At 44.2% G+C, this 23,174-nt stretch overlaps 1 protein-coding gene across 4 annotated transcripts; it reads right to left on the bottom strand.

The window, feature by feature from the left end:
- Nucleotides 1-18,909: 18,909 nt before the first annotated feature.
- On the bottom strand, nt 18,910-22,755 carry LOC129601251 (uncharacterized). 4 transcript variants are annotated; one of them, XM_055500007.1, is made up of 8 exons: nt 22,635-22,755; nt 22,206-22,467; nt 21,915-22,118; nt 21,548-21,660; nt 20,610-20,922; nt 20,414-20,536; nt 19,951-20,330; nt 18,910-19,534 (listed from the first exon to the last, which is right to left on the bottom strand). In XM_055500007.1, exons 2-8 carry the CDS (start codon nt 22,395-22,397, stop codon nt 19,240-19,242), a joined length of 1,620 nt encoding a protein of 539 aa, XP_055355982.1. In that variant the 5' UTR covers nt 22,398-22,467; nt 22,635-22,755; the 3' UTR covers nt 18,910-19,239. The 4 variants fall into 4 exon arrangements, with proteins under 4 accessions (XP_055355982.1, XP_055355980.1, XP_055355981.1 ...); XM_055500005.1 differs by having other exon boundaries at nt 22,603-22,730; XM_055500006.1 differs by having other exon boundaries at nt 22,206-22,533; nt 22,603-22,662.
- Nucleotides 22,756-23,174: the final 419 nt, after the last annotated feature.

The following is a 23,174-nucleotide window of genomic DNA, read 5'->3' on the forward strand; positions in this document are numbered from 1 at the left end:
AAGCTGAGGATCGACGAAACAGCGACAGCTGACCCAACGGATTCGACATCCTCCCAGAAAAGTAGCGATACACCGGCAAAGGAGGCTACAGATTACACGTTAGGGCCGGCATTGGACGTGAATAATCGTACATGGAACGAAGTCCAAAATACGCTCCAGATGGTCAGGGAAAAGAAATGCTTGGCAGACCTGAAGAGACAAGTGGCTGAAAACTCGAAGGGGAGGTCGTCACTTAACATGACTGAACGAGTTCTGAAACGAGCATATAAGGAAGGGAAGTTGGGATGTAAATACAACAAGGACAACAAAGTCATTTACTACCTTCCGAAACAGGGCCGAGCGTACGCCCAGACTTCCAATGGTATTAGAGGCCTGGAAGATAGCCATCACAGACGTGGCTTTGGACGCCATCGGAGGTACCAATGGAGCGTCATGGAATGACCTTTCAACTTCATGGCCGTCAATTATGAATTGGGAGAATTGAATATTGAGAAAGATAAGGAGTGGATTAAGAATGCCGTTGAAGCTTTGATTGCGGACGAAGTGTTCATATCAACAGCGATGGCCGGATAGATTTTCAACCGTTACCACCACCGAGAAAGAAGCAGAATGAATGTCGACAGTGTAATATGCAGCGAGTAATGAACCCTGCATATTACAGAAAAGCATAAAATAGTTCAAAACGAAAGAGAAAAGTGTTATGAAAGGTCACCTGAAAGCAGTACTAGGACTAATAGAAAAGGTCACAGTAGTCAGAGAGTGCTGATAACGTGAGAAAGGTCACCACGTTACAGTGATAGAAAAGCCAGCAGGAGCTAGGAAAGTCTCAGCTCAGTAACGGATAGGCGTAAAAATGATAGAAAGCCTTGATAACGGATAGGAATGGAAAGGATTAACGTGGAAAGGTTACTATGATGGATTATTTTATAATTGCAGATTGAAGAAAAAAGATGGCACAAAAAGGTCAAACCCCTTCTAAACGTACAGGAATGGTGGCAGATATCGATCAGTTTACGGGCTATAATCCAAAGTGTCCGGACTGCTTAAGGAACAACAAAAAGGTTGATAAGAAATTCCCTTGCTACACTTGTATTCACAAGCTGGAAGACCCACATACCGTCACGCTTGTTGGGATCATGGAAGCCAAACGTGGGAATTTGGACGTTTTTCGAAATCTCATAAGCGCAAGAAATTACGGCAGCATCCCAGTAGAAGAGCGAATGCTATTCGAAGATCGTTATCGAGAAGCGATCCGGAACAATGAACCTGGTTGGGATGACACCTTGGAGCCGTTGAAATGTCCACAAACAGACGCATACCGGAAGAAATTCGAAGAAGACCAAGCGAAGATGCGTGCTCAGCAGATGGAAGACGAAATCCGCGCGAAAATTTATGCGGAAAATAAGAGAGCAAGTGAACAGGCTGCACGAGAGGGGTTGCCCATTACGTCGTCGAGTTCAACCAGACCCACAGCCAGCCTTAAGGAAGACGAAATGCAACTTGTACGACAGTCGCTCATCATACAAATCGAAACGTTAACGAAAGATCCAGCTGCTATGTCAGACGAGGTATTCAAAATGCTGTTGCGGGAGAAGAAACGACTTCAAGACGGGTTCGCGCCGGCACCCTACATAAAGAAGGAAGTCGAAAGACGTATGGATGACCTACGTAAATCTCGCCGAACCGAAAGCGATGTGCTGCAGGCATTCAGAAATTTTAAACGGGACGAAGGCTTTATACGACCACGTTCGCCCCCGCATAGAGAAAGGTCACGCGGACATTCACGAGAATATGAGCGAACTTCTGAACGACAGAGGGAAAGGTCACGCGAACACTCTCGTGAAAGGACACGTGACTACCGCAACGAAAGGTCACGCGAACGCTCTCATGACAGAGATTACCGTGGCGGAAGAGGATGGGTGCGCCATGGAGACGAAGTTACAGAAATGAGTATTCAAAGGAAAATCGATACGGCAAAGATTTTGGCGGCGACGAGAGGACGTGAAGAAAAACGGCGTGCGGAGACGTTCCGTACAGAACCCGAGAAGCAAGGACATCAGGTGCCGATGGGAGTTGCATTCCGGAATCGCAATGTGAGGATGTCAACACCCGAAAGGTCATGGGATAAGAGACGTGAACATACGCGAAATCGAACGCCTGACCCACAGGATAAGAGATGGCAACAGAGAGCCGCATTTTATGCGACCTTCGACTCGGGCGCAAGTAAAGGTCATCAAGCACTGAACGGGAAGATTCACCCCCAAAGTATCAGCGGGGGGAGTCAGTGGTTCACGTTGTGGATCCAATTGTGAGCGTCATACAAGAAGACGATGCGATGGAAGGGACCAGCTCGATTGCGGAAACGTCTCAAGAGAACGTGACCCATCGACGAAATGTAATTCTGGATAGTGACCTTCAACCGGAACAACCGGCGAGTAACGAACCGTCGCAGCCTGAGTCAGGAGAACAACGTGAACTGGAAGGTCAACGAGAACCGGATAATCATCGCCAGGCTGATCAGCGACAGAACTCCAGATTTGACAACCGACGTCCTGAAAGTATTGATATGGAATACAACACGACTGATATCGATGAGCAAACGGTCGAAATTTGTCGATACTTTGGTATTGAATCGGATTCGGTCGAAGCTAACAAAATTGGCACAATTCTGAGACAGCTGAGCCAATTCTTACTTGACTCGGGATACGCGAGAGAGATTAAACAAGGAGTCGAACAAGGACTTTTCCGTCGGTTATTCATCCACCGCGATTCACATTGTGTTATTCACATTGTGTTAAATTGTGCCTTATGGAATTGATGTGATAAAACGGATTAAGAGATTTGATGTTTTTGAGCACACACAGACACCAGCACCGGCGACCGTCGTCTTCTCGTGGATTCGGGAGTGTGTCCAGCCTCACAGGAGCTCGGCATCCCCCCAGAGGCATGTGAGACCGGGATCACTAGCGTTCACGTCAGTGGCGCTACGCCTGTGGCGCTACGCCTTAGGATTACGTGTCTGTGTTGTGTCTCTTCTGATTGGCTTGAGTTGTGTTAGTGGGCGCGGCATAGCACGTGCTGCACAGTGTTACACACTGTTGAATGGGCTCCACGCTTTACGATCGAGCTGCGCCGATCATTATTGATTTTCTGTTCTCCAGACTTTTCAATATTAAAAAGTCAGCGATTTACGGTGCGACGTTTGTGTTTCCGCATAGCTCGCGATCCATATCGTATCGCTCGCTTCCACGGGATCTATTCCGTTTAGGTCTCCGTATCTGGATCACTGTTGGATCTAGCATTAGAGCAACAATTACGCCGATTTCCTGTTCCCAATCCCATCATGCCGAAATTTTGGCCGTGATCCCAAATTTTGGCCGTGATAATGTAATAGGATTCGTAATGGGATCGGGAAGTGATGGGGTGATTTCCCAGTGGCCAAAAGCATGTGTGTCAGCGACAAAATTTACTGTGCGTCAATTATAACGCATAAGTTTTGCGCGCTACAAAGTCTTCTTGAACGCTGTACTATGGGGGAAATTTATAAGCAAGACCTTGAGCATTCTGGTCCTTACGGTACGCTATGCCGCTTCCACCACAGTACATTTGATTTGGTTGATAATGCAGTTCTTTTTTGTGATAGCTGCTTTTATAGCACTTATGTTTAACGAAAACAGTGAAAAGTATTTCGTAAATGTAATTCGTAAATGTAATTTTTAAAAACAACATTCGTTAAAATTCAATTTATTTTAGTCCCACTTCACGTTCACATTCCCATCCCATCTCACTTCAAAAATCAGGGTTGAATGACAATCCTAGTGCCATGTACCAGGTCAATTCCCTTAAGCTAGGACGACACAGATATCCTTTGCGCCACATGGTATGGCTTACAGTGCGTAATATTGCGATCATACAAAGCGTCGTATACAAAAAGTACTGCAGTGTGTGGCGCAAAAACCGGATTTCTGAGTAGGACTTTCCATGCAACCTGTTGGGAACACTAAAATCGCGTAGCTGACTTACCGGCTAGTTCGTAACTGAGTGACGGTATCCAGATTGAGCAGAATATAAGCCAGGATCGGATGTGGAAGATCACTGATGCGCATTTCAGTTTTATCTGCAAAATAATCAGATATCGCGAACATACCGCGAACCGCCAGTAGCCATTTAAGGCGGTTACAGAGTTGCAATAAAACCAAGAAATATTTTAATTTGAACCAATTCGTGCCATCCATCTTACCAGGCTGAAAGGGTTCATTGATGGTGAGACATTGGTTCGTAAGGGCGGTACCCGCGTCTTTCGACTGCTGTTCCTGCAAGTAGCTCTGGCAAGCCTCTCTCAGTGCATCGTTGTTCCAGAACATACTACGTCCGGCTGCGTCAGTATGCACTTCAGCGCAGACAAAGACCACTGTGTCGACTCTGGCAAGCACAAACACACGACAACCGACACCGAACGCATAATCTGCCCCCATCGGCTCGTGAATCGTGGTGCAGTGGAAGCGAAACTCGTCGTCACCGACAGACCGTATGAACTTGCAGTTAGCATCACACGGGTCGCCGCTTCCCAGCGTCAACCAGCAAAAGCGCGCCAGGAACTTGGGCATAGAATTTACTCCACGCAACCGGTGGGCTTCCTCAAACGGGAGTATGTGTTTCCGGTACACAAGTCCGCTGGTACTGGCCAAGAAACTTGGTTCTTCGTCGGGTGCTGGGATTTTGGTGATAAACTGCGACTTGTGCACAACACAGCGGCCAGCCGCATTGGCTGGGTTCTTGTTATATGGGGTGACAAGGAAGAGCTTGCGGCGCAGGTAGTTAATAACAGTGGTCCGTTGAAAAACCATGGGCCCCTCATCGCCAGCGCGTAGCGCAACCTGCAGCGCTGAGCGATGTGCCCAGACACTGCCCCGAAGGAAATGGTGCGGCCACAACCGACTACAGTGAATCCACTCGGGGCGGACTGCGATCGAGTCGAAATCAACGAAAAACTTCTCGTCGTCAATATCGTGAACGTATCCCAGCCACCATTGGTCGTTATCGCGTCGCACCAGCACCGTGTTCCCGTAGTTCACTTCCCGTGTGCCCGAGTTCATCTGGCGAAAGAACCTTGCTGTTGCATTCATGGTGATGAAGGATTGGCTTTGGTTTCCTTTTTTTAAAACCAGACTAATCACAAAACTTCGCTGGACAACCGATGGTTACGGACCAGTGATACTAACTTAATTTCAAGCAGGTGTTATGTGAGCTAAAGCTCTGCAGAAGGGGGACAAAGCGCTGAGCTAGAGTAGTGCCAAGGCAGATCTCAATACAGGCAACCCCACTGAGGGCGGGATTTGCAGTGACGAAAGCGCTAGAGTAGCCCTAATTGCCGAAGAACACCGTAAAAGCGAGAGTTTTTTAAGCTTTTCAAAGCTTTTTTTGTGTTTCTTTAGTCGTTTTCACTCTTTTATTGCAATTGGGATTTTATTTCTAATATAAAATAAGCAATGGGAAGAAGCAACATGATTAAGTATGGTGCGGCAAGTTGCGGCTGTTGGCAACTTGGTTTCTACCGGTATACGGCAAAATTATTACTGCACGACTTGGTTTTATTGATTTATTCCAACGAAACTTTTCAAACTCTAAGAAAAAAATGAAGCAGATACTGAACTGAACAATGTGAAAACTAAAGAACTAATTGATAATAATTTTCATGGAGAATACCGAGATATAATCACGCATCGGTGATTTAATATGTACAGTTGCACACAGTACCGCACAGTGCACACTGCATTCGATTCGTATGGGGAAAATTATTAAAAAATAGTGGGAAATTGATTTTAAGTCATGCACGTTACACATTTAAAGGTTTTTTATTTATAAAAATAGAGGAAGTTAATACGCATATTTTGCAGTTCGAATCCCATTCAACAGAAACACAAAACGGGGAGCAAACCGACTTTTCCCAGTATTTTACTATAGCCGCGCTAATATGCGAGCTACTCTAGTGATGAGGTAACGAGTCAGTGGTATTGCCTGTATTGAGATCTGCCCTGGTAGTGCGTAGACAGTCGTCAGCGCGCAAGTCCGAATAAGACTGAGGAGGCCAGTAGTACGGTGAGCAAACGAGCAGTGCTATGCCACACTGCCAAACCGAGTTAGTGGAACTGCTGGCCACTGGAGAAACGGCAAAGCGGGAAACGGCACAGGCACGCAATGTTTATTGGCTAATCAACAGGTGCAAGCTGAGCTGCACCGTGCTGCAGTAAGCACTGGGCAACAATTCAAAACAACCTGTTTAAGGCCGTAGCGAGGTCCGAGAGGGGGGGCGCGACAACCTCAAAATGGCTGAGTGACAAAAGCCAAGAAAAATTCTTAAAAAATTGAAGCAAATGATAATTGCATATACTTGCAATCCATTAGGAAAAATTTGGCGTTGATGGAATGAAAAGATCCATTTAGATTTAAAATCAATATGCAGCGGAAGTACAGAAAGTACAGTGCGCAGTGCCTCAGACAACCGCAGTCACTACAATGATATTGCGCTAAAATTTCCGAAAAAAACTGTAAACGACGTATAAAGTGTGCAGATCAGTCCGATCGGAAATTTTTAGCGCAGAGGTAAAAATAAGGGGTGCAGCTAACACACAGCTTACAGAAAATGAGAATGCTGCGGTTAAGCTATTTCCACCCTCGTTGGCCGCGGGAGCAGAGACAGTACAGTCTGTATTTGAGGTGTAATGGGCAGATACAGTATCTGTCCTCTGTCGGCAAGTAGCATGGTGCAGAACCATATTTTTATCAGAGTTGTGTCTTGCGGATACTTAACTGACAGTTCGACTTGAAGGGCAACAGAAGAAATAATGCGAATGGGCCAAAAATAAAATCGAGGAATCCGGACTGTTTGCAAGCTACAATGTAGGACTAAATGGTCGCATAGCCCCATACCCAGCATTCTGTACGCAAGCGGTGCAGTGCACTTGTACGAAACGGATATTTTGAACTCAGTCGTACAGTGCACTGCGCTGCATTCGTACTGAATGTGGAGATGTTGGGTATGCGACCATTTTGTCCTAAGCTGTAAATGTCAAAACTCAAAACAAATGGTCTGTATTATACGGAACGTCAGCCGCGAAAATGAAGAGGCTCTGTACGGTATAAAATAAAATAAGATAAAGTTTTCTTCAGTAAACGAAATTAAAAAGCTAGCGTGTCAGGATGGATTATCATTTGTCAGCACTGACAGGACGCCGAGACAAGCAGGAATGCCATTACGGTACTTCGCATTCCGGAAGGCTTCTGACAAGAAAAAACTCAAAAAAGCCCTTTTGGGGCCTGCTAGTCCGAGAAACGGAATTCACAAATACGCTCTCCGAAAAGGAAAATGCAATCTACAACCAGCCGACCATCTTTTTCCTTTAGCATCCGGACAGATCCGTGCGGATGTCGACAGGATAAATAGCCAGAGCAGGGTCTTTTGCTAACTGCAGCATAAGATACTTCAGCCACCGTGGGAATGTGCGAACCTGGTTCAGCGTTAATCCCATGGATTTCATGGACGACATGTCGTCGAGTTCGATGTCTGCTGGCAGTTCGACGCACCTACAAATTAACAATGCCCAATTAGAATTGCACGAGATATGTAACAGATTCATTGTGAACGCTACTCGAAAGCGTAATTTGGCCACTTCTGTGTATTATATAAGCAGTTTCTAGCAGTAAATATAATCTGGTGCATTTTACAAAGGAGCCCATAAGGCCTAGAAGGGAAAATCTAAGCGAAAATTACTAAGTTTTATTACTCGGTTAAAAAGAGCGCCAGTGGCAAGCGGATCGGTTCTTCTGATTGCAGATGCTCCCCGAGGAGTTTCTCCTCCTCCACATTAAAGTCAACTGGCACGAATCGGCTGAAGAATTCCATCGCCGCGTAATTAACTTCTCCAAACAGCTGATCGCCTTCGCAGGGCCACTTTCCATTTTCGCGCAGCACCACGCCTTTATCAATGGAGACAGGCAAGACCACCTAACATCCAAGAGATATAATACAAATACGGATCAAAGGTCGCTCCATCGCAATTGTAAATTAGATTGCTATTATGCCGCAAAGTTTCCGGTTATGCAATTACAAAGGAATACTGCAAAGGTCACATTTGTTAGGAAGTTTATACGTTGATAAAGATAAAACAACGCTAACCTGCGCCTGTTCGAACCACGATGAGAAGAATCCCGTGGAGAAGTGGCAGCGCATGGTAACATTCTCCAGGTTAATCCTCGTGACCAGTGGCCCGGGACGATGGTGGCATAAATCATGAGCGCACAGGTGGACATTCTGCAGTGTCACCATGCAACTCACTGCATTATTCTTTTCATTGGCGGAAAAATGGTATAAAAGTGCGGTCATCTCTTGTATAACATCGGAACATGTATAGCGCCAGAAGAACGGCAGATCCTGCGGTTCCTCTGCCATCAGTTCTTCCCAAAGTGAGCCGTACCAAGATTCTTTGGGAGCTTTCGTTCCCGGTGGGCGACGAAAAATGATATTACGGGTCTTGTCGGTTATAAAGCGTTGCAGCAGCACTCGGCGAAAAGGCTGTTCCATCGCGAGCAAGTATGCTCGCGCAGGACTACCATTGCCGGTAAAATGTGGCGGGCGGGGCGTCAACGGCATGGGCGAATATGTCTCCCATTTGGTGAGGTCGACGATGACCGTCTTTTGAAGATATATAGCACTGTTGATGGCCTTCCACCGCTGACAAACCCTGCAAAAAAGCTGTATCATCATAAATGCATACAAAATTGCTGCTTAAATGGATAAAATTTAAATTAACTAAATTTTATTTTTTTTAAAAATTACTGCACCAATATAACCATAAAAGTAAATAAGGCTTTTATAAATTTGGTATGGATTAAATGCAAGTCTTCTGGGCGATCTTTTTTTTCTAAAAACCTACACTGCGCAGTTAGAAAGATCGATGATATCCAAGAAAGAGAAAATGCGCAACACGCATTCTTTGGGTAAATCGTGGAAGACACATAAGTCGCCTTCACTGTTGTTTACCAGTTCCATGTCAGTCATCTTGTAAAAACGAAATTATTTGCTAACTGGTAGAAAGATGAATGAAGACGTGCGAAATGTTGCAAACCTATTCAACTGGTTAAAAATAAAAAAGTGTGAAACTTCTAATATCGCGAAAGCATAATGAGATAAACGAAGACGGTGGTCGCATGCCCAAGCAACTGTCAGCAACAAATCAATGCTACGTTTGGCTTTAACCCGGAACCACAAATACACCAAGGGCAAAACCGGCAGCATTGTTCGACAGATTTCAATAAATTTAAATTCAGACGAAAGACTGCAGCACAAGCATCCGTGAAGGTCATCATTATTTTTTGCCCAACGTGGGTTCATAACGTACCTAGGTACCTATGTAACGCATCATTTGCGCAACGCTTCTGCGAATGTGCTATTACTGCATAACAATATTGGGCGTGGCAGACCAAAACAACTTCTTAAGCAAAAGCAAAATTTTTTAATCTTTGGTATCGAGTATCAGAAAAAACAGCGACAGGAGCAATGCTCTGATCTGTTCAGTACAGGTATATATACATACATACTTCTTAAGTATATAAACTATAAAGTTCATAAAATTCTATTCATCGCGTCGCGAATGCACAACGACAAACCGCATTGTGTGAAACGCACACCACAGAAAACCTATAAACTGATCTTTTGTATTAAACGAATTTTGTGATAATTCATCGCTCAGTCGTATGAGTGGCAGTTACCAAAATGCCAAGAATGCGTTGGTTTGACCAGTCTTAAGGTTTACAAAAAACTTGTACTGTAGTCGTAATCCTGGTTGTTTTTATTTCAATGTTGTAGTCGCCGTCGATACATAAATAACGATAGCAAGATTTTTTGTCAAGGCCAGCGTGAGCTGCTACAGCCAGCCTTGCAATGTTGCTTTACTTAGTAAACAGTAAGTAAACCGGCAGTAAACAGTAGCCTAATATTAAATAGTAAATAAACAGTAAAGTTTTTTGAGAACAGTAACAGTAAAAGTAAGTAAAGATTTCGGGCTGACAGTAAACAGTAAGTAAACAGTAAAGGAAAATTTTTAGTTTTGTTACTACGATTTTTATTGGAATTTACAGAGATTTCAACCGAAAATTGCTTGTTACCTTCGCGCTTCGCGCGAAATTTGTCTTGTTGTAGCGAAATTTATTGCCAAAATCCAAATGAGCAAGACTGACGTGTAGTAGGTGCACTGCGCAGTGTGCACTCATGCCAATACAAACCCGACATGTTGCAACAAATTACAACTGTATGAGTATTTTTATTATAAGAACTAGCAGCTCATCGCATGCGCTTGGTGAGCCGTGTCAGAGTATGCTAAAAAGGGTACAAAAATCCATATTAATAGATTATTGAAATTCTGCAAATAATTGCGAGGTTTGTCGATCAGATCAAATTAATCTACAACGTTCAGATACAACCTTAAAAAATTAAATCATTAAATTAAATTAAAAAATTAAATTATTGTTAGTCAGCTGCTAAACTCTCTCTCGCTTGTTTAATAGTAAGGCAGATGCATGTGGTAGTCGACAGGATGAATGGCAATTGACGGATCTTTCGCTAATACCAGCATGAGATGTTGCAGCCAACGTGGGAACGTCCGCACTATGTCCAGCGTTAATCCCAGGGATTTCATTGGGCGAAATTCATGCAGGTTGACATTTGCCGGCATTTGAACGCAACTGGAAAGTAACAAAGGCACTTTAGGTATTTAATCAGAATCTTTTACTAAGGTACTAGTTGGCAACATCATCCCCAATCCACGCTTCACGTCTACAGCCTTTTACAAATTATGAAAATTGCCCTGCTAGCTTGAGCAATGATAGGAATGTCAATGCACACCTTAAAGAAATTTAAAGTACTTCTGTACAATAAACGTCTCAGCTGGAAAGAATTACTTGTTGAAAAAGCGCGACAATATCCACCCAACCGGCTCCTCTGATCGTAGCTTTTCTTCCAGGATTTTTTCATCGTCTGCTGTAAGTGCAGCGGGCAAGAATCGGCTGAAAAACTCAAACGCCTTGTAGTTTGTAGCCCCGTGTATTTGGTCACATTCATTTGGCCACCTGCCGTCTCTCCGTTCAACCACGGCCTTGTCAATGACTGCTGTCAGCATAACCTGGCACACGGAAACTATATATTTTTTTTAGAAACTGTAGCGACGGTCACAATTTAAACTAGAGTACAAAGGATGTAAACGTCAAACCACCACCGTCGGTCTGCATACTGCTTTTAGTGCAGTAGCAACTATGGCTTGTTCCTGTTATAATAACGCTATAAAGTATAAACTGCTGCAATGCTAATATGTAAACTGTCGTTGTTTCACCTCAAACATGTTTTTCTGTGTACTCTTTATAAAGGTCACACGGTTTTGGAAACTGACCTGCTGTGCATATGGTTCATCCAACGTTGAGTAATATCCGGTGGAGAAATGGCAGCGCATCGTGACATTCTCCAGACTGAGCAGGTTGACAAACCGCGCCAGACGATAGTAGCGCAAATCATCGGCGCACAGATGGACGTTCTGCAGTGTCACCATACATCCGTTAGCGTTCTTCTTGCCACAATCGAGAGATTCGTGCAGAAAATCGGTCATCTCGTATTGAATATCGGAGCACGTAAAAAACCAGCACATGGGCAGATCTTGTGGTTCCTCTTCCATAAGTTCTTCCCAGCGGGAACATTCCCAGCGTTCTTCGGGGACTTCCGTTCCCGGTGGGCGGCGGAAAATGACGTTGCGGGTTTTCTTGGTTAGGAAGCGTCGGATCAGCCGGCGCCGCCATGCGCTCTCCGTTAAAGCCCAATCCAATCGCGCTTCCCTGTCGTCAGGGCCGAGTTGAGGACGGGGTGTCAACGACAATGGCAAATATGACTCCCATTTGTTCAGATCAACGATGACCGTCTTCTGAAGGTATAAATCTCGGTAGATGGATTTCCATCGGCGACATACCCTACCTCGGAATTGCATCATTATTAGGTACCGTCTATATATGCACCAAGAATCGTTTACGAGTACATTATTAATAACACACATCCTTCTTAGCGATATCAAAATGTTTAGATAAATATACAAAATTTTCCACATTTGGTTAGCCACAAATTCCGTCAAAACGAAGTTGATTATGAAGCAAACTTTTAAAAAACCTACACTGCACAGTTGGTGCGATCAATAATGTCCAGGAAGGAAAAGATGTGCAATACCGACTCCTCAGGCAAATCGTGAAAAACACACGGGTGACCCGCGCCGTTGTTTTCCAGCGACCTACCAGCCATGCTTAGGTGAGCTGAAAACCTTAGAACACTCTGGAAAAAATATCAAGATTTCTATTCTGTCTGACAGAAAATTTTAAAAGGGCAAGACAGTTTTTACACCGCGTAGCCGCATTGCACTACGAAAAACTTCTCAAAAATTCGAGGTATTTTTTTCAGATTTTATACCGGATCCAGGATGCACCGACTACCGAGCTTACATTGCTGCCTTCTTTAACTGACCTCGGTAAATAGCAACCTCTTGACAAAAACTTCCCGGCATCTGGAAGATCCGTGAAGGGCGCAATTATATTTCAAATACAGCATGCCCCACAATAAATGCCGGTAAATTGTGGTAATACACCGTCCAGCGTCCATCGGTATAGTATGTCCAATTACCCAACCGCTATCGCAGTCGTACTTACAATTTTTATTTGTCCACTGTGCATACAATACAGAAAACACCATAATACAATAGCAAAAAAATCTCGTTCAATTTATCAGCGCCTTCCATAGTGCCCAGCACTGACGTCGCATTCCCTCGTTGTATTTCTATCGACAAGCGCTGGCGTAGAAACTCATGCGAACGTCCAGTGTGCTGCCGTAGTCTTTTACCCAATTCCTTGACAATAGCGATTGCCGATGGTCCCTATGCGCCAAGCGTTTCGAAAGCGATTGGGACAAAAATATAGCGGCCATTCAGGTAGAAATACAGTCTGGATTTCTTCTCTTCGGCTTGTACGGCGGCTGCTCCCGCGGTGGTGGAAGTGGCCTTGACATGTGACGCTGCCACTGTTTTACACATGTCACGTCCCACGCAAGACACAACCACATTTCCAGGCGAAGGTTGTACAGCCGTCTGGGCGACGATCCGTTGTGTGAGATGTTCCGCGCGGCTCGAGTTTCGCGGGTACACCTGCGGATACAAACCTCCTGCAGATGATGCTGTTAAGTCCACCGTGACGTGGATGCCGACCAGCGGAGAAGGCGCAAGACAGCCCGTGATAGCCTTATCCATCAACAGGTTTGTGGCATTTATTACACTCGTGCGGATCACAAATCATGCGCCAAGGCGTAAACCGACGCTGATTTTCAAGGCGTCGTCGTCCAGCAGGTTACCAATGTGGGCCGAAGGCAAGGCATTTACCGCAGTCGTTGTGTTTGATGCTTTTTGCGTGCGTATTTACATACTCAGGATTACCGCATTCGACAGTAAGTCTGTCAGCTTTCGGATCCAGTTACAGTACACATGCTCTCGAGTTTCTTTTATCCAGACACAATTTTTGGAAAAATACGTTCCTGTAACCAGGTACCCTGGATAGTGGATATTTATTCCCATGGTAAGTCCTTCACCATATCTCCACAAACAAATATCGTTCACTGCTGCCGCAGGCTAACAATAACTACCGATATTGCCACGGCATTTCGACCACGACCTTTAGGCTTTTAGCTATCGTATCGCTTTCATCGTTGCACGTGCACTGTCGTGCAGCTCTCATGTGTGAAGATCCAAATTGTGCGATGCGTGAAATAATTACGTCGATTATTTGTCCGTAAAAGAATATTTAACGCGTAACTTAAGAACTGAATCAACATATTTTTGCTTTACAAATCACAATATTTGCCAAGTACTGTACACTGACAACCGAGTGTAAAGTAATTATCCATACGACTATCATAAGGATAAGCAAAACAGAGTGCAAAAATTTCACGTCTTTAGAGTAGTTTATGTGCGAATCATAATTTTTGTCATATTTTTTCTTATCTTCGTCCATTCAGTAATCAACGAATGGAATGTAAAAAGTCTAACCATAAATGCAGCTGGCTTTACCTAAAAGACTTAGAAGGGGCTGCCTGGCTTCGCATCACACATACCGTATTACCCTAATAACATTAAATACACATTTGAACAGTACAATTTGTATGCGACTGCTCGGCAAATTTGGAAAACGTAAAACGTATCCGGAACTTCTACATCCGGCGACATCAATTTGTAGTCTGTATATCTCTGTTCGTTCTTTACGGCAGTAAAATGAGTTAACCAGTGTTGCTGAAACTCGCCGATGGTTTGGACAGGTGTCTACGAGTGGACGCTGTCATTATGTTAGTGCTGTTGGCCGAGGCATCGAGTGCTGGCAGCACTTGCATTTTAATTTGAATCTGGATATGAGGCAGCCGCTTCCACATTCGGCGCAGTACACGACGCAGTTCATCTCGGTACTCGGTGCCCATCAGCAGGAAAACCAGCTATAAGAGAAGATAGCATAAGCATGAAGGCTAACACCATGGGAAGATGCACTTAACGAAATCTTTGCTTAATCTCTAACGCAAGAAAACCTGGAAAACCTATACCCAATGCAATTTGTATTCTTTAGCACAATTTGTGCACTTTTAATGAAGTTAAACGGGGAATAAAGCATCTTTGCTTCGTTCGTTACAAAACTTACCGGATTAGTGGTGTACCCAATAATCTGAACATTCCCGAAAACCAGCGGCACCAACGGACGCTGAACCAGATGCGGCAAGGCGGTGAGCGTGATCGGCCATACAAGATAACACATCAGGTTCCAAAAAAACGCCACAAATACCATGTTGGCTTTCTGCAGACGTTTCTTCTCACGCATCTCGCTCGTTTCGTTTCGTTCCAACGCTAACATTCGCCGTCGCTTAATATTATTGGCAGCCATTCTTAAATAAATCAGTGCGTAACCAGCAGCGGCCGCCGCCAGCGGGATGTAATAGCCGGCAATAAAGTTCAGCAGGCCGAAAACATCTTTCTGCAATAATCCGCATGCTCCATTGGGCAGCACCGGATAATGCACACCCACCCCGAAGGACCCCAACGACGCTAGACACGTCGAGCAGACCCAGATGAACGCCACGGTGACATTCTGCCGACGACTGCTGGAAAAGGCGCGATACTTAAAGGGTAGGCAGAGCGCCACCACGCGGTTGCCGGCAATATAGGTCTCGATCCAGTTACTACTGAAACGGCAACTCATCTGGATCCACATGGTGACGCTACAGTACAGCGGAGCCGTCGTCCATCCGTTGACGACTTTCCCGTAAATCGCCAGGGCACTCAGCGGATAGCAGATCAAACACAGCGCCGTGTGGGCGATTAAACAGTGCCCAATTAATAGACCACATCCGGAGCGTAAACGCTGATTGGCCAAAATCAAACAGGCCAGCACGATATTCATTAGCGCCCCGCTGTAGCACTGCAGAAAAAATGCCGTCGCCCACGCAATGCCCGTTAATGGAGGGAGATTTGCGGGGGGTTTAGTGATGTTGATGAAAACAGCGCTGGTGACATTCACCGAACTATTCATGTTACAGTTATTGAAAACTTGGCAAACAGGAAGACCAAATAAGCAGCTTTTCAACGGGTTACCGAAGAAGCAGATATATGGAAATGAAAGTAACCAGATTGCAGAATCGAATTATATATTATTACGAATGCCGGTTGTGGCGACTGTCCTGCTTCGCACTGACGTTGGTATTTCAGTTAACCGACATTTCTTCGCACGGCTGGTGCGAGCGAACAAATTTCTCGAAACCGGTAAACATCTTCATGGAGCACATGCTTTGGTGCGCAGTTGCAAATGTGATTGAAACTATTTTTAAAAATCCCGCGGACAATTACTGTCACGAAATAATTAGAAAATAAATGGCAAGTCTAATCAGAGCTTCCGTAAAATATCGCTTCCGTATAATGTATTTGCTGGTGCAATTATGCGTCCCTGGAGAAACAGGGTGTCGATGTCATAATTAATTTTCAGCCTAACTAAATCAGAGATTATTTTTCAACGTATTGAAATCCAGAATCGTTTTCCATTGACAGCTAACAACGTCAATAAAATTCTGGGAAAGGCGAAAAACAACTAGAAAAATCATATGCGTGATTGTCTGAGAAAACGGTTAATGACAAATGGATAGAATGACATCTAGAGCGCAGAGTTACAGTTACATAACGGCTTTTATATGACGAACACGTTTAATAGCAGATTACCGAGAATGTTCCAGAAAAAGACAGCACTCAAGGAGAAGAGCCTCCAACTGATGGCGTTCTCCATCACGTAGTAGCGGTATTTATAAAGTAATGATGACATATAGTGCGGCCTTGGGGAGCATCTTAATTGAAGAAATTAGCTGCCTATTGCGTGAGCGCCCCCGTGATTAATTATTCGCAAAGGTTGTGCTAACAGAATAAGTGGGGATAAACCGCAGCCGAGGCAGGTATGAGTGGCTTACTTCCTAAGTCTAAACGTCACTGACTGCTTTCAGCCTAATATCTTTCCTCGGCATTAGCTATAACATTTTTGCGTAACCGGGCCGATATAATTTTATTATTTCGTTCCGATTTGAGTTGATGTATTTTTTAATTTATCCAGAGCGCTTTATTTTGAATGTTATCCAACCAGAGACGCGTCACCGTCCCCCCCCCCTCAGAAAAATTTTATTTTTTTTGTAGGATGACAGATTAACAATAGAATATACCTAAAAAACATTTGATCTGCCATGGTCAACAGCGAGTGGCCAAACAAAATTAAAAGTAGATACGCTATGCTATATCCCAGTGTATTGCTTCGTACGATTTAATACGAACCCGGCTCTCTGAAACTGTGGTGCCTCGAGAACGTTGTTGCTAATTATGGCAATCCGATCAGTTTCCGAGAAGTTTACTGCGTACGAAATGAACGCATCCTGCGAAGTTTTCGCGTCGTAGTGGCGCATTCGTGAAATAGCCGGCTGCAGAGCAGCGTTGTGCTGAAAACTATACCTCATTTTACGTACGTAATACGTAAGCGTATTCCGCTGTCTGCGTAATAGCGGAACCACAAGCCTGTCCAGAAAGGGCGAAGCAGCGCAATTGGGATGAAATCACAAACAGCAGTTTGGGCATATCAAACTCGTCACTCCGTGCTACCGGTAACTACGGTATGCAACTTATGCGGCAGCGTTACGCTGGGACGGGCTTCGGGCGTCGTATTATTAATTTTATGAATGTTATTTTTATTTTAATAATGTTTCTTCGTAATTCATTTGGACAGAATTTATTAATCAAGTTTATTTATGGGCGTGGTTTATTTGGTGGACTGGGCTATTCTACGCTGGAAAAGTAACAGATTTTATGTGTTCAGGAAGATCTAGAGCAACCTCCCCATCAAATCGACCGGTGCCGTGTTACCCATGACAAGGGAATTGAAACCTGAGCGCATAAATCCAGTAAGCGTATGGAACGGAAGCGTCAGTGTGGACCCTTACAAGCTTGAACTGACGTAGGCATTCATTAGGCATAATTATGACAAGAAAGATTGGACAGTCCATTGGAGAAGTGCCAAACGAGCATCAGCAAATTGTGGGCTCTTAAAGTCCGCTACAAAATTTAAGGAAAAAATCATTCTCAGACATTGGCCCTGGAAAATATTCAGGTTATTCTTGACTTCTTACCCTAGCTGAAAAAGCTAAATATCAGAGCTTCTGTGGTGGTACAAATATTCCTAATCCCTTTCAGTACAACCATCCTGTAATGGCGTTTTTGTCGTTCTCTCGACCAGTGTGGGAAAAATAAAACCACCTTTACGCAGACTGCGGACACAAGCAAACCCAGACATGTATCGACTAACGCTGTGCGGAACAGCGGAACAGTGCTGTGATCAGCGACCTATCGGTAACTGCTGAATCGACCAACCATCGTTCATGAACAGCAATATTACCCCTTGATAGAAATCCGGTAATGGGATGAAAATCCGCTGCGCGTGCCTGTGTAATGGCTAATGGCTAAAGGACACAGGCTCATGTGTACTTTTCCCATTAGCAGCTCAGCCGAAGCTCTTTTATTCATCGTATTACGTACCTGGTTCCTGTCCTAAAGCTGCTTAATGGAGATACTGGTGGTCGTAACCCGGAAGAAAGACGAAAAACAATATGATGGTTATCGGAGACATAACGTAAAATCTTCGGTTTTACCGATATCCAAGCGTTTTACCGATACCCAAGTGTTACCTGCGCAGACAAGCAATGCAGCGCTCTGCATTGCATACTTTATAGAGACCTTCATTAAAATCCATAATTGTAAGCATATAAATCGCTAAGGTATAACTTTCTAGTAAACCATTAGAGCAAACCGTCTAACTCTTAGAGCAGTAAATTTAAAAATTTAAGAAAATGCCAGGACGGGAGCGTGGTGCGCTTCACCGCCGTTTTAAGTTCTGATCGACTACCCGTTTGCATTGGTTCAAAACAACCACGTCATGACATACTTAATAAAGTTAACCGACATACTGTAATCTAAAGTCTAAACGTACTGTTTGCGCATGCAGCACAACACATGACGTAATATACGTACAGCAGACATAAACATGATGCCTATCAATGAGATATAAGCCGTCCAGCTATACTGGTAGATATTTTTGATTGAGATGTCCGTATGTACTGTACTCGTATATTCGGCACATTTACGTTAATGATCTTGTACAACTATGTAGTGTGGCACTGGTTTACTAACGTGGTGTGAACTACGGAAAGCAACATCAATTTCTGACAGCAAGTTAATTCTCTTGCAGGAAACCGAGACATAAAGCGTATGTACAGCTTATACGAATTTAACACTAAAGAACGATCGAAAACATCTCTAAGACCAAAAATCTTGTTCCCTTACACATCGGTTACTTGTACTGGCATAATGGCATTTAGATAGCCAAATTTAAATGTCATGCCGTTTCGTAGGCTACCGTGAACCGCGAGGATGAGTACAGACCAAACAAGCGGAATCGACAGAAGATTCGAGCAACTTGAGATACTTCTACCATACGGATATGAATGCACAAACGGTATCCCATAAAAAGCGGCAGTGTTAAACAAAATTAAATTTGTACGCTTCCATTCCAGCGCCTTTTGCATGTTGCACGCCAAAGCGACGGCTACGATTAATCATCCAGGGAATTCCGGTTGAGTCCGTACCGTTTCAGCTGGTTACAATGGGCCGTCATTACTGCCACCAAGTAAGCCTCACTCCCATACAGTGTGTTATAGATCTTTATAGCCTCTTCGGTGTACTCAATGCTTAGCACGATGGCCTCTATTAGCTCTACCGGGCAGTCCGTTGACGCCTGCCCGCGAATTTGGCACTTGACTTCGAGTGCATTCAACCACTTCTCGACGAAGTGGGACGCATAGCCCAGATAATTCGTCCGCTCCGGGTGGAATACCGGAAGAATTTTCCTACAAATAATATGGAAACTTTATTGTGCGGTGACCCGTCATTTCGTTGACAAAAATTCGCCGACCATCAGTAAGTCCGACAGACACGACGTCGAGCTAGCGTTTAGCTGAACCGACTTAGTTTTCTTAGGCTTATAATTCGAAGGTTTTCGAAGGTTTTTAATGTTTCCTTAGGTTCCTTATGAGTAGGTTTCTTAGGTTTACTTGGGTTATCAAGTTTTCAGGTTTTCTTTATGTTTTTTTAGGCTTATATTTCCTAAGGTTTTCTTAGGCTTCTTAGTTCTTTTTAATTTTTCGGTCTCCTATTTTTTTTCAGATGTCGCCCTCGTGACAGTTGGCATGGAGTTAGAAGTAGTTGTCATTATACTAATACCATTCAGTCCTCCAGACAGCTGGTATCAACAACCCAAACTTACCTGATACACTCGATGCAGCCTTTATACATGGACCAGGCTTCCTTAAAACGCTGTTGTTCTTCGTAGACATCGGTCAGCGCCCACCCGCAGACAAAGCGAAGGTGCGCCTCCGGCTGCAGAACATCCAGTTTATCCAGTTCCCCGATCAGCTTTGTCTTCAGCCGGTTAATTAAGCGACCAGTATTATCACTGTCGTCAATTTCCTGTGCTATCAGCGTATAAAAATTCTTCTGATGCGCTTTCACAAACGCCCGGTACTTAAGTAATTGTGCTTCGTTAATAGCGCCGCATTGTTCACATGGCAACAATGCTCGGTCATCGCTGGGTATCCGTTCCGAGCAGCCGTTGGTGGAACACTTCATGGGATTAATCTCGGCGTCCTGTTATAAGTAATGCAATAAACTTTAGAATATACGTATTTATAGAACCGCCACAAGAATAAACAATCGATGATTGTACGTACATATTCCGTAGTGCATTTGCGGCAGACGCAGGCTTCTTCGTTCTCTTTTTCAAATAACTGTCGGCGCTCCTCACGGGGCAGAACGAAGGGAGTGTGCGTCCGGTCAGTCACATTCCAGCGCAACTGCAAAGAAAAAACGTGGTCATCATTACTTATCAGCAACTAAAAAGGAGATTTTTGAATCATTGGCCGATACATCTTTCAGTCCAGTGTAATTGGCGATGTCCTCCACTGCTACCCATCGCATACAGCGGCCCCGCATAATCCTCTCGGCATTGTGATCCGAACACACCCGCACTGCATCCCGTGGTAGAACATCAGGAAACAGCGCCCGTCCCAGACAGTGAATGCCGCAAAGTTTGGCGTTACAGTCCTTCATAATGTGTGCGTTGTACTTCACCCGCTCTGAAATGTTCTGCAGCTCGCCCTGCGAAATGCTGAGAGCACCCCCTGGCAGCTCTTTAAATGCCGCTTGTAGCAGGCCCTGTACTTCTGCCAGCTGGAACCATCTGTGGGGGTCCATTAATTTTATTCGATTTGTAAAGACACCGCATTCGTAATTATGGCTTTTTCACAAAATTACAATTTTTTTGTAATTTTTACAAAATTTGTTATTGACGTCTTCGTCGAGAAGAGGCCCCTGTTTTCGACTTCGAGGTCCGCTGGGAAGGGGTCTGGACTAGAACTCCCGGCAGGAGGCGAGTCACCAGGGGCGGAATAATTTAACATTATTTTTTCGGATTCTTCACCTTTTAAATTTTTTAGAAAATGTTTCCGTCTTTTTTTTTCGAACTTTTGAAGCTTTTATCAATTTTATGCGCTGTTTTAAAATTTTCACCCTTTTCCAGGATTTTTTCATAAATTTTAAATCAAATACGTAAATGAAAATTTAGTTCCGCCCGCACCGAAAGGTGCGCTGCGGCTGGACAGCCTACCGGATCCCCTCCCCGCTTCCAAAAATTACGCCGACCCATAACACTTAGCACAAATTTCTTTATGGAAGAACAGCCTTCAAACGTATAAACGTATGGTTCTTAATTGTCAGTTTAATATCACGACAGGACTGCAAGTACGGTATTGCAAATTGTTCCCTGTAGTGTACTGTGTACTTAATTGAACAATTTAAAAGCTTACTGTGTGAATTGTGAATTCTTGTTTGGAGGACAGGGAAAGGTACGCAAAATCTCTTCGAAAGCGGAAGATGACTTTCCGCCAGGAATTTCTGAATCCTTGCAGGCGCTCGTTCTCTGCAAAGTTCCTCACTGTGCACAACTGGTGTTTTATTTCCCACATGTACAGCCAGTAACACATTAGATCAGCTTGCGCAGATTTTCTGAGTATGTAGCTACATAGATAGGATGATCAAATTTAAACGCTGAAAAAATATCCGAAATCAATTTAGTATCATTGGTGTGCAAATCATACACTGTACCGATACTGTGCGCATTCTGCGCATGCAAGATCCCTGCATACAAAATGTAACCTCTCTCACACAACTCACCTTCACTCGACTGATAATCTTGAGGGTAAGGATGGTATCTGCACAGAACAGGCAGAGCTGTTCACAATGATGAAGACCCATGGAATTTTTAACGTTATGCAGCTTCTCTTCCCAGTCTGGCTGCCGTGTCATTTCCTGATGGTACTGATAAATACCGCGCAATACTGAGCATTCGTACTTGTGTTCGCGCTTCCAGTCGATGCGCTACACAATGTAGAGATCTGTCGATTGTTATACAGAGTACATTGACGAATACCCTGAGGTTACTACATTAGCATTTTCAAATCTTACTTGGCACTGAACCGAACAGTACCGATGCAGACGACAACCTTGACATGCCATCAGTGGGGCCTTGGGTCCAAAGCATCCAGCACAGAGCGAGTCGCAGATCTCCCATTCAAAGGCCCACATCCAGGGTTCACGCTCGAGCAGCACCTCACCAGCGCGGACGATTCGGGCAGGAGCATCATCGGGTACTTCCATTCGGTATTCCGCTAACGGGACGGGATGCTGCCCCGACTTGCAGCAGTTGCGGAATAATTAAGGGGACACACTGTAATGAGGCATAAACTTTCTCGCTGTATTAAACTAACAGCAGGGCTTTGTAAAGCTCAGACATCTGTGCAAAAAATTTTTGCAAATAATTGCAGGTTCGGACTCAGCGAATATTTTGATCCAGAAAAATTACCTTGACTTGACAAAACAGTGTGTCGCCCTTACTGGTTAGAGATCTAGAAACCGTTAATGCGAACGCCACTTCGGGCGGTCGAAACGTCAGCTTCTGAAAATCTTTGCTGCATCAGCTCGGCGAAAGCATGGCCGCATCCTACAGCGTGGTGACAGCTGAAAACAAATTTAAATCACCTTAACTCGAACTGCAACCAGTTACCAAGACAACCGTATCAAGGAAATAGATCTATATTATGATCGGCCGCCCCGTGGAACGTGGCTAGAAAAAACCGCTAAGCAAATTAAAAAACCGATTTCACGATTAAACTCAGCATGTTCCAAAAGGGTCCCACATGCATTTTTTTTCCAAAATATCTTTCCTGAGACCATCGTTCGGTACCGGTACAGACACGGTTCAAGGTGACCTTGAAAGACTTCTAAAACATTGTTGCGTGGAGCAATTAATATTCCAATACAGAGAGAGTAGTGTAGTAAGTAATAAAAACTGAATTTTTTAAAAATAGATTTCAGGACTGAAAAGTGCGAATTTCGTGAAGTTGTATCACACCGGAAGCCTTTGTAAATTAAAGA

Source organism: Paramacrobiotus metropolitanus, unplaced genomic scaffold (assembly GCF_019649055.1).
Source record: "Paramacrobiotus metropolitanus isolate TYO unplaced genomic scaffold, Prichtersi_v1.0 Parri_scaffold0000223, whole genome shotgun sequence".
NCBI classification, from domain to species: Eukaryota; Metazoa; Tardigrada; class Eutardigrada; order Parachela; family Macrobiotidae; genus Paramacrobiotus; species Paramacrobiotus metropolitanus.